This window comes from Macrobrachium rosenbergii, chromosome 20 (genome assembly GCF_040412425.1).
Source record: "Macrobrachium rosenbergii isolate ZJJX-2024 chromosome 20, ASM4041242v1, whole genome shotgun sequence".
Lineage (NCBI taxonomy): Eukaryota > Metazoa > Arthropoda > Malacostraca > Decapoda > Palaemonidae > Macrobrachium > Macrobrachium rosenbergii.
The window spans coordinates 5,942,065-5,954,687 of record NC_089760.1 but is presented as its reverse complement, the minus strand read 5'-3'; the positions used below and the strand labels follow the sequence as shown (position 1 = coordinate 5,954,687).

Here is a 12,623-nt window from a genome sequence, read left to right as displayed (position 1 = left end):
TACATACATAAGAAATAAACTTTAGATCACAGATTATCTTTTTTAAACAAAAAATTAATGGTTTAACATGAAAATAACTGATAAACTGATGTTAAAAAGCAACAAAATTAAGTGGGATTTATAATGATAGAAATAAAAAGAAACAGAAATTAAAACAATAAGCAAATTTATATAATAGTGAAAATCTACTTACCCCCTAAACTTACAAATTATATACAAAAAGAATCACTCTCTCAAATGAAACACAAACTTGATTCAAGTAAAACATCAAGCAGTAGATTCAAAGCAGGAAGTTTAAGAAAACAAATGCTTATATTACAGTGCAGAGAAGTGAAATTTGTAACATCAGTAATACAAAATAACAGCAATCTCAAAACAGTAACACCAATTTCAAAACAAATTCACATCCCTACTCTTCTTACAAGCTGTAAGGCACTATTGTAAAGAATGGGTGCACAATCAATTGCTATTGGAAAGTTCCAGCTGTAAGATACCCAAAAAGATTTCACATAAAAACAATTCTCATTTTTCAGTTACAGCACCACAGTCAAAAAAGCTTTCCCATAAAAGTACTGTTGGATTTTTGCTTTTAAAAAAATGAGATTACTGTCCTTTACTTCTCATGTAATGTTTTGATAAACTGACTTTTCTACCATATATCTTACAGCAAGAACAGACTTTAAAAACACTGTTGGACCAAAATCAGTGCTGCAGTAATACACAATGACACAACATCTACAAATATAACATGATTACTTTCTAAGCTACTACTTTACATATATAAAAGGGATACTAAAAGAATGAAGAAAACTGCACTGCAGTGTCCCACATTCCTATTCCTCCTCTTATTACAATATTCATACTAAAATAAAGAAGAAATACAGTGAATGTACAATGACTTCAATGGTAACAAAAATATGTTACCACAATGCATTCATCAAGGAAATACAAAAGGGAACCCATGAAGTTTGCATGGAGGTAATTCCTCAGAAGGTTTTAGTGTACTACAATCTTTGCTTTCAACTTAGAGAAAATGTACTTTTCTTATAACATCACAATAATGGTTCATACACAGTAAAAACATACTTTTCTTATCTCACAACACAGGTTCATACACATTTCAAAGAAATGTTACTTCCCTAAAAGACAACGACAGCATATTATTTGATTAGTTATAAAACTGCATAAGATGACTATATAATTTAAGATAGGTTTTGAGTATGAAATAAAGGTAAGAGGATATACTCAACTAGAAATAAAAGTGCCAAGATCTAAGCTATAAACTTAAAAAAGAAATCAAAGTCAAAATAAGCATAACCACTCAGTATTAATTTTTCTGAATTTAGCACTTGGCTTTTACTATAAAGTTTTCTCACAAAAGGTACTACAAGGTCAAAAGACATCTATCAAACTGATACTGATTAATTTAAACTGAGTGGGTGAGACCCTACAGTTTAACTTACAAGACAGTTCTTTTGACTTCCTTTACAGCTCTGTATTATAGTTTTCTGTAATTTTCCTCTCATAATTTATTACTGATGAGAACTGATTTCTAAAAGCTTATGTGCCTAATAATGCACAAAAACTGTAAAACCTTGCAGAATAAACATCCATGCCATAGATTTTAGAGCACTTGGATAAAGATAAAACTTGAGGAAATATAACATGCCAGTGAAATTTCAAATCTATTCTTTAAAAAAATATTCAAAAGAGCTGCACATCTGTTCATGCGATAAAAATATCTGTCTTACTTATAATACTCAATGCTTGCAATCCAAACTGCTTTTAGCATAACATTTTCACTTTCCTGTTGTCTTACCATTATATAAAAGAATATTCAGTACTATGATCACCATGCAACTATAATATCAACTGTATTTGTTTTATAACACTCCTCAGTTTATGACATCCTTGTAAGTTTGCCAGCTCATTTTCCCACCTTGTTGTCTGTACACCCTGGCTCCAAAGTGCCCATCCAATAGTGGTAAAATTGTTTCAAGTGCAACTGTTAGCTGAAATGCACCAGTTTGGTTTGTTCCCAGAATGTTTGAGTTTTGCAATCATTTCACTCCTAAAAACACTTCTGAATTATCAATTCATTCCTTGCTACCTGATTTTCACTCTGGTGATGAGTTTTTCTTGCCTTTTCCGTTAAAACGATTAACATACAAGTGATAAAAATAATGAACACATGAGAACAATTTCACAGAAATAAATTTCTGACTCACCGGGACTGAACCCAAGTCTTTCAAGTGAGAGGCCAGGGTGTTACCAATTCACCCACATAAGTCATAAAAGAAGTTGGAACCTAAGTACTCCATACCTGAGTTTTTTCCCAGGCAGGCTGCTGCCTAACATACCAGCAAAGTTTACCCAACTTCTTGACCAAGCAGCAAGTCAATTGGTAGCATTTTATTTGCCTGCCACATCTAAACCTCAAGATGTCACCAGCTAGGTCAAATAATGTGGGCATGGTCCCATAGGGCAACTCAGAGCTGTATGTTATAACTAGTTCTTTAGCAAGACCAGCTTTAGAAAAGCTCTGCTCACCAGTAAACACTCACAGATCTCAATTGGCCCCTTTATGGCCTTAACAGCTATGGTTTTAAGATCTTGAGCTGTTGCAAAACCAGCTATCCCAGCATATTTATGGTATTTTCAGCTGAGCTTAAGCTTGCTCCACCTTCACACCCGAGACTATTCAGCAGGGTGTTATTAGGAGAGGGGTTTTTGAACCAAGGTGCTGAGGTCATACCCAACTGTTCTGGTAAGTGTGGCATGATTTTTCCAACTGGTGTTGTAGGCACGGCACAGATCCACTCTGTCCCACTATTCCCCATATAGCTGATGTTTCTGGACCCTTCAAGCAGTCTTTTAATTTCATCTACCAAAGCTGTATCACTGGTTTTGGAGAAAGGTTCCTCTGAAAAGCCTTAAACATCCACCAAGGCAGACATGTTAAGTATGAGGCCATATCATAAGACTTTCTTACATACCTGATTTTAAGGTTAAAACTCAGTCTAGACCTCAACACCTTTCACCTTCCCCCACATTTGATGCTGCCTCTTTATCAGTACAACTAGGGAATAAGAATTAAATCTGTCTAATGGAAATCTTTTCTATGTCTTTTAGAAATGAATGGGCCACAACTGGTTCTAGCAACCTGTATGGTCAAGTTGGAAGTATCTCAAACACTATATGGGTCACGAGGTTATGGCAGTGTCTACTTCACTGTCCTTTAAGGGGCATGCTGATTGTCAAATTTTGAGGAATTATTGAAATTTAGTGACTGACATATTTGGGCTGTTTAGTGTCTAAATAAACATATACTCAAGTGCTATTCCTCAAAAGAATTTTTTGGATGGGTTTATAGACAATTTTGTTCATCACTTTTATCACTCAGTGAGTGACAAATTGTCTCAAATTTATGTATAATCTCTAATCCTATTTAGTTGGAAATAGCTGATATACTTTAGTTACCTACTAGAATATTATTGTTTTTTATTACTAAAATGTCAATCTCAAAGAAAATGTAAAATCAGAGTAATTATTTAATATTTCTGTACTCACACAATCATACCACAAATGTGCCATGCCAACTAACTTACATATATTTTATATTTCTTGCGTAAATGTGTACAGCCATAAACAACCGAACGGGAAACTGTTGTTTTGCTAATAATCGTATCAAATAACAACTGTTGTGCTTGTATTTCAACCATCGTACGGTAATACACAATTACTGTAGTTATGTTACAAATGACGTTAAGGACTGAAATATTTTTTACACTATACCCTTGTTTGCTTTGGAGAAAAGATTGGCAGGGAAATATACTGCTACAGTAACTTTAAGCTGCAAGTTGTAGCTGAAGCTAAGAAAACAATATTCAAGCTGCTAATGACTATAAATTATCGTGCATCGGCAACATGGATGAAATCGACTGTAAATAAAACTGGAGAGAATGTATTTTAATCAAAACTACTGGGCATGAAAGAATACAAATTACTACTATTTTCACGGCGATAAAAGATAAATACGTAAAGCTCATATTATGATGAAATCAAGAGAAAATAGCGAACGGAATCTTGATTTTTTTACTAAAAAAAAAAAAAAAAAAAAAAAAAAAAAAACACGCCCCCAAAGCGGCCAGCGCGATTCCAAACGTCATATATTAACGAAAAATAGCTAAATTAATTTCACAATGAGACCTATTTAAGTTATATTTCGACTTAAAAACACTTCATATAACGAAAATATCCTTGTTCCAAATAAATAAACTATCCATATTCATTTACGCTAACTAGAAGCAAGAAAAGCGCTTGGAACTTGGTTAAATGCGGCGATATCGATTCCCAAAACAAGACATTGATTGCAATTTATAATACAAAAGCAGTATGAGAATACAGTGTATACGCAATTGAAAACAATGTAGTAAAGCATAACTTTTTAAAAGATCCATGAAAAAGATGCACATTCCTTATGTTGATGTTTGTATAATACTGTTAATATGTGAATAGAGTTCAGTATAATGTAGGCTAGGCTACCAGTTTGTTGATGCAGCACACTGCGCCACCAAATCGAAGCGGCCGGCGAGCGAGTTAACGCAGCGACCCGAGAAATTTGAAAATTAGTGCGGAAACATTAGAAATTACTCTAGCCGAAATTTGTGCCGGATTACTGATTGTTCCGGACTACTGATTGCTGGATTAGTGATGGTCAACCTGTATAATGGGCACTTATGGCACCAGTGTCCCCTTTAAAAACCAATATAGAAGTGGGCACTATTATGTATAAATTATGCCTCTTGGAACCCTAATATTTCTGAAAAATTCCATCTAAGGAGGAGTTATGACCAAACAAACCAGTCTTACAAACAAGGCATGGATCAGCTTCCATGACCACTTGTTAGCCCTAAAGACTTGCAGACCAGTAAACTCTGGGTACATCTGCAGGATAGATTAATGAGAGTCCTCCTAGGTAAATAGCTAATCAGGGTATTGTAAATGGATAGATGGTGTAAAACAAATGCAATTTTTTAAAAACTAAAAATAATTTTTTTATGCAAAATCATCACTTTGCTGAAATTCTTCAGGTCATTCCTCCTGATCCCACTCTCCTCTGGCAGTTAGTCAGACAATATTTGGAATGATTTTACCACTACTGGGGAGGGGAAGAAATGCTTTGCAGCCTGGATACACTGACAACATATTGGAATCTCTTCCTCTTCCACTTTTGAGCATGTCGGGAAACTATCTAGTACATTTTCAAGGCTATCATAAAGTGATGAGTTTTTATAGATAAAATGCACACTAGTTTTTAAAAACTGTTTCATGAAACACTTGCTCTATATGGTGTTACTTGAATCAAGTTTCATATTCAAATTAACATAAAAAACTATCTACAAATAAAATACTGGTACAATATGGTGGTAATCATAAAATGATAGCTAAAAATATACAAACAGTATTTCAATGAGCAAAAGGCTTTGGGATGAAAAATCATATATTACATAAAGAACTCATAAGCTACAAAGCAAATCAATAATTAAAACATTAATAAAAGATAAAATTGAAGAGATTTCAAGCTAAATTTGAAGCAAACAAGCAAAATTAGCAACAGATGACGGGTAAATGAACTGATGAGCACTGAGCCTGCTAAATATCATACACTGTAATTAGATTTTTACAATTCCTAACAAACCACAATATATTCATATTTTTCAACAATCCTAAGTGTTTGGTTGTGTTTGTATATTGAATTCTTTACTGGGACCCAGTTTTTGCAAAGTTAAAATTGCTTTACAGTAGTATTCTTCACTTTTGAAGTTGGAGTTGGAAAACAAAATTTAGGCCAAAGGACCATCACTGGGACCTCATTCAGTGTGGATAAGTGTTGAAACAATTGTTAGGAGAAGGTGGAAAGTAAAATGCAAGAAAGAGAATATGAAAAGAGATATAGTAAAAGGAATTTAAGGGGTTGCAGCTGGGGGCTGAAGGGATGCTGCAAAAAACCTTAAGGAATAAATGAGGTTGCAGTTAGAGGCTGAAGGGACACTGCAAAAAACCTCAAGGAATGAAAGAGGTTTAAACCAGGGGACGAAAGGACGCAGCAAAGAACCTTAGGTAATGCCTACGGTGAATCCCATGAGGTGCACTGATGTCGCTACCCTCCTATGGGGTCATTCAAAGTGAATTTTGATCTGCTTAATCTTTCAAAATGTCATCACATACATTACTGTTCCCTTATTAGGACCCCTATTATGTTTATAATTTTTAAAAAATATTTTGCATTCCTGAGGCTACATTACATCCCAAAAACACATTGGCTCACATTAACTCAAGTGTTCTATCAAAACCTTCATAAGATCATTAAAAATATGCATGCTGTAATATCTAAAATTAAGGCTCATATAGATGTATATTACAGCATTTCTGTTAGCAGTATTTCATTAATATCTGTTTAAATATCAACTAAAATAGAACTGCTACTTCAAATTAGACAGTCAAAAGTGGGTTTCATGGCTGATTGGTGCAACATTCGTTTGACAACTAATAAGTCCAAGGACTGCTATCATCATGCCCATCACACCACCTGACTGCAAATGGGTACCTGGATCTGCTGCGATCAAGATAAAAGGGCATGGGGTCCTGCAACCTCACTCCTAAAGACTTGCTATGAAACTTGAAGGCTGAGCTATTTTGGCACTATCTTTCAAGCGAGGAAAATGGTACATAATAAATAATTAAAGAAAAAGGAAAAAATTTTCATCAAACTCAGTAACCTTACTCCTAAACCACACATCCTAAATGCCCTTCACACTACATCACTACCAATTCTATCATCATGTTTCTCCAGTCCATGTATGCCACATACACCTTTTCCCTTTTACATTAAACTTCTTACATAACTGTCTAATATCACACTCTTGGGCTATAAAACCCCCTTGTCTTAACCACACTGTTCTTCCCCCTATCAATCCTCCTTTCCATCTGTTCTTCCCCTATCAACCCTTCTTCCACCTGTCTGTCTTTTTTAATCAAAATCAAACCAGACACCTTCCCTTGTATACCAATTTCTTCAAGACCTTCCATCATCCAGACATACCTTAAACATCATGGTCAGTTGCTCAATCATACTTTTACCACTGCACTACAGCATCTTTATAATCCCATCAACTCCTGGTACCTTCCTTTTATTCATTCTCTTGATTGATATCCTTAAACCCTCAACAGTCACTTTTACAAGCATTTTTAAACTTATACTAATCCCTCCCACTCTTGCATTATTCAGCTCAGCCTCTCTTCTATCTTCCACATTCAGTGCCCTTTAAATACTCACTCCCTTGACCCATGGCTGTGTTCTCTTCAACCACCACCACCACTGCATTTGCATAATTAATTCTAGGATCCATTTGCATCAGAATTCCTCATTGCATTTATTTCCTTGTAGAATAACTAACTCTTCCTAAAGTACTACTCACTTCCATATATTTTTCATTGCATGTCCTCTTTTCCTTTAAGGCGCTCTTCTTGACTACCTCATCCATCCCCCTCTATTCTTACACACAATCTATCCTTGTGCCTTGCATATGCACCTCAATCTCTTTCTTTTTTCCTTCACCCCACCATTCTTATGATTTTATTTCCTCTTCCTTGCATCCTACATCCACACACTTCCTACTGAATCTATAACCCCTTCATGGAATATTTCACACTCTTCATATACCCCTTCAACCTTACTTACTTTAACTTTGGCTAATTTTTCATTCATGGACTCCTTATATGCCATTCTCACTTCCTTCCTATCAAGCTCAACAACCTTTAAGCTACATTTTTGCTTAATTTTCTGGAGCTTTAACTTCCATCTCTCTTAACTTCCGTGTCAACTAAACAATGATCAGATAACACTCAAATCATACCTCTTCTTACAACCTCATCCATCTACTCTTTCTTCCATCTATTGTACTAATCCACAGTATAACAAACTCTTCCTCAACAACCTTTTATCTTTCCCAAGTATATATATGAGTACAGGTATTTCTCTTTTGAACCAATGATCGTGCCTCTTACTAAACACATTTCCACAAGATTCTCCATTCTTGTTTATTCAAGGAACTCCACATCTACCCATAATGCCATCCCCTTCTCCACCATCTACCTCTGCATTCATATTACTTACCACAGGCCCCTTTCTATACTCTCCAAACCCAGCAAGGCACAGAATCAACCTTTCCTAAACACTTTGTCTCATTCTTTTCCAATCCTGGCGGGCACAAACCGAGTACTACAACTTTTCTCCTGCCTTGTCTAATCTTATACAATTGTTGAAGTGACATATCTGTATTTTCATCCATCCCCAGATTCTTCCTAACACTGAGTGTGCTAAACCTTCCCTAACGCCTTTCAGTTATATCAGATGCAATCACTCTTGGTCCTTACTATTCATGCTCACACTGCCCTTTCACCTTTATCTCACTAAGTGCCAAAATGTCCAGCTTTCTCTTCTTAAGCACATCAAGAGAAAGAGAGAGCCTATAAAACAATCATAAACAAAAAACTAGTTCTGCTTGCTGATCTTTCATTTTGTACAAAATTTAGTTTATGAAACAGAAACTCAAAGCATTATGTCTTCCTTCTCTCAGATTTTCTTTAAACAGGCACTAAGATATTTCACAATAAATTCACATTTGTTTACCAATTAGCTATTTTTATTTATCACCTAAGTGTTTTGATTTCATACTTACTATGCTTTAGCCACAATACTTTCAATATCTAGCTGAAAGCACAGTAACAGATGCATACTAACTTGTTTTGTGGCTAGTTTGGCTTCTCACTTTAGTTCTCCTTATTTAACAATCCTTTCTCTTAATTATATCTTGTTTCTACATAAAAAAAAAACTGAAAAATGTGTCTGGATCTTTCCCATATTCATGTCTTTTAAGGCGTACAGCTTTTCTTAACCTTCATGACACAATAATGAGTAATCTAAAGCTTACTGAATGTTACCAGTGCTATGAATAATATTACAGGCAGTCCCCGGTTGACAACAGTGGTTCCATTCCTACAACGTGTCGTAAGCTGAAAATCGTCGTAAGCGAAAAATCGTCGAAAATCGTAAGAAAACCTTACTTTTAATCCTTTGGGGGTCTTGAAAACAATGCAATCTGCATTTTTATTGAGTTTTTCATCAAAAAAACCTCCAAATTTTGACCATTCTGCCATTCTGAAGCCATATTTCTTCCACCAGATCGGCGTCGTAACCCCGGAACATGCGTCGTGAACCGGGAAATAATTTTTGATGAATATACTTGAAGAGCGCCATAAGCTCGGAACGACATAAGCCAAACCCATCATAACCCGGGGACTGCCTACTTTTAATATCTGATGTTTGTTATTTTGTTCACCTCACTCTGTCTTGCCTTTTCTTTATTGTCAATTTGTTTTTAAAGGTTAATCACTATTACACACTAGTCATACAAAACTGCTAATAATATTTCCAGTTAAACAATTTTACATACATGATTTTGCAATCAGCAATGATTCTACTAATAAGACTAGGCTTCTAATGTCGAGGTGCTTGTACACTATAAAAATAAAATTTATAATTTCTCTATAAAAATTGTAAACATTTGTATGAAGTTATTAATTTTATGCATTTTAACATCAAAAGTGCCTTGTTATAATACTTGACCATTCACTGCCTAAAATTTAATCAAACAATTTTAATAATTATAAAAGAAATTCCACTAGTAATTTATCATTATCAGGTACAATACACTGTAAAAGAAATAATTTAAAAACACAAAAAATCAATGCTAACAAGAACAAGCAGATACATTTACTGCATCAGGCCAAAAAGCTTACCCGTCACCTTGGCGGCAGAATTGGCCATGCCATGCGTAACGTTCCACACAAGGCCACCAACAGAGCCTTCATGAACCAGTTCACTCACACCCTCGCTTACATCAGCAAGGAAACCAAACGGATTACCTAAGAAGTCGGTTGAACCTAAGATGACCATTGCCTGTGACTGAAGCTCCTGTAAACATACAGACAATATTAAAATTGAAATGATTCTGTACTGTAACAGTTTTGCCATTAAGCTTCCCTAGTTCAACAAGTACAGACAATATTAAAATTGAAATGATTCTGTAATGCAACAGTCTTGCCATTAAGCTTCCCTAGTTCAACTAATTTAATGATGTAAATAGTTAAAATCTAGTTATTTTGCATAAAACTAAGAAATCTTTCTCTTTAATCTTTAGGAATAAATATATTAAGCAACTAACTATTTTTATGGATATCTAAGTTTAAGTAAAAGGTTCTATGTCTCAATCATATCAATATCCAAAAACACAGCTTTAAACTTCTTTCTTTCATGAACATACTTCTATAGAGATATAAAAGGCATTTAATAAATAAATGCATACTAAAATAAAAATAACCTAAGAAAAATATATTAGCTGTACCTCCTTGTAGTGCTTGGTAATGCAGTCAAACAGAATCTTGAAGTTTCAAAGGGATGGCAACGAATGAAGGGTTCTAAATTAACACTGGCATGTTCAAAACGTACCAAAGTAAGACCCATTTTCCTCTTTATATTCTTCAGGTCTGGACTAAGCTTCTTCGATGTAAGAACACTCAATCGTACTTGGTTAAGCTTTAATTCCAAATTGCTAAAGTAATACCTAGGGAAAAAACATAATATAAATGATTAATCCATTCAAACAGGCTACTGAATTCCACGCTCGGTAAAATAAAACTTTAACCAGACCAGTAAGTCAACCCAGCCTCTATTATGGCTGCTCAAAGGAGTAAGATATGGATACTTACCATATATATAATTTATCACGTCAAATTCAACTTCAGTCAAAGTAATTCATACGTTACTAAAATCCAGCAAAAGTTTCTATAAGCAAGCAAATATTGAAATGTGTAAGAATCATGTACTTTTCCACAGAAACTAAATTCTAAAGAAATGAGATATACTGTGTTCCTAAATAGCAGAAATATTTTATATTCTTTAACTTCCTGCCATACACAAAAAGCTATGCTTAACATAATTTAAACAACATGCAATGAATTAATAACCCTTCAACACCATAAAAAACTACACACAAGTACCCCTCAAATCTATTGGCAAAACCATAGGGAAAATTATAATGATGACCTTTTATACTTTGACTTTTACCATTTACACAGCTTGAAGGAGGAAGAACTGTCTGGTTGAAAGCTCAGTGAATCATTCAGGATTTTGCTGCCATTGCATATCTAAAGCTACAAGAATGTGTATGGTTATTATAACCTTTACCTAGTTGCATTGACTGAAGTTGCTGCTGCAAGCATGCGGCGCATGTCATATTGGTGTTCCTCCACTTTTTCAAGTTCTGAATCAGACTGATCATACCCCGCCATAAGAAATATTTTGAAGAGAAGAGCTTCCTCAATAGTAAGTGTTAGGTTCTTCAGAGTTACCATCAAATTCTGTTAACATGGAAAAGTTACTTTTTAGTTAAACCACATTCAAATGAGCACATACCTTGCTTTATGTGATCTACACGGGCAAAGATCATACACAACTGAAATCAGTAGTAATCTTTGAATAAGGAATCCATAACAGCAACACAACATTTGTCAATTTCCAAAGAATAAATGATTGTATGGTCCCTATGGGCACTAAACAAAGAAAACTACAATACTATATCAAAATACAGGCAGTCACCAGTTATGTTTCATAAACAAAAAGTTAGACTACCCCGATTTACCGTTTCAGTAACTTCAAATTATCTATCAATGTTAAAAGCGTATTGTATAAGTATCAATAACAAAATTGTCAAATATCAATGCCTTATAATAATGGTACTGTACTCTGGATTAGGCTAGTAACAAAGTGAGAGCTTGCTCATCTTAATGTGTAATTATGGCAATTGCCTATGGTAATTACTGTATAGGCAGTCCCTGGTTATCGGCGGGGTTCTGTTCCCGACAGCGTGACGATAACCGAAAATCGGCGATAATAGCACTGATCCCTGGTTATCGATAACCGGTAATCAGTGCCACTAGACAGGCGCCGTAAAACTGGATTGCCAGTAACCGAGGCTGCCGATAACCGGGGGCCTGCCTGTAATTACAGATGTTTTGTTTACAGTATCAACAGTTGTGTTGCTAGTGCTTCACCTCAATTACCTACTAACACAACTATTGACACTTTAGGAGTTAGCCTGTCATTAAAAATCTTGGCATTATTTAAGGTTTGCTCTTTATACTCGGTGTATAAGATGACCCAACATTTTGGGGGAGATTTTTTAAGGTTAAAAGATCGCCTTATACACTAGCATACACGGTAATTATACTCTCATACAGTCTTAAATTGTAACTATTTTCAGAAACAAAATTAATGGAAAAGGAAGATACAGTATATAATTAGCTCATTGATTTTCTTTTATAAAATGAGGAATACAAACTAATAATTATTTAATTTTACATAGCTAACTGCATTAGGAAATACTAGTCAAAATTTCATCAATATCTGCACAAAAATTGTGAAATTTAATCTTACAGATAAGTCATGGTTTAATGCTGCATGTAAGTTTGCTTACAAAGAAAAACAAGCAGTTAATCAA

At 34.7% G+C, this 12,623-nt stretch overlaps 1 protein-coding gene across 1 annotated transcript in view; it reads right to left on the bottom strand.

Moving 5' to 3' along the window:
• The window catches only part of Vps13D (vacuolar protein sorting 13D), a 232,858-nt gene that overhangs the window by 16,201 nt on the left and 204,034 nt on the right, over nucleotides 1–12,623 (bottom strand). Inside the window, 4 exon segments of the mRNA XM_067121872.1 lie at nucleotides 9,865–10,039; nucleotides 10,470–10,501; nucleotides 10,504–10,688; nucleotides 11,312–11,484. Of these exon segments, the coding sequence (XP_066977973.1) occupies nucleotides 9,865–10,039; nucleotides 10,470–10,501; nucleotides 10,504–10,688; nucleotides 11,312–11,484 (565 nt within the window).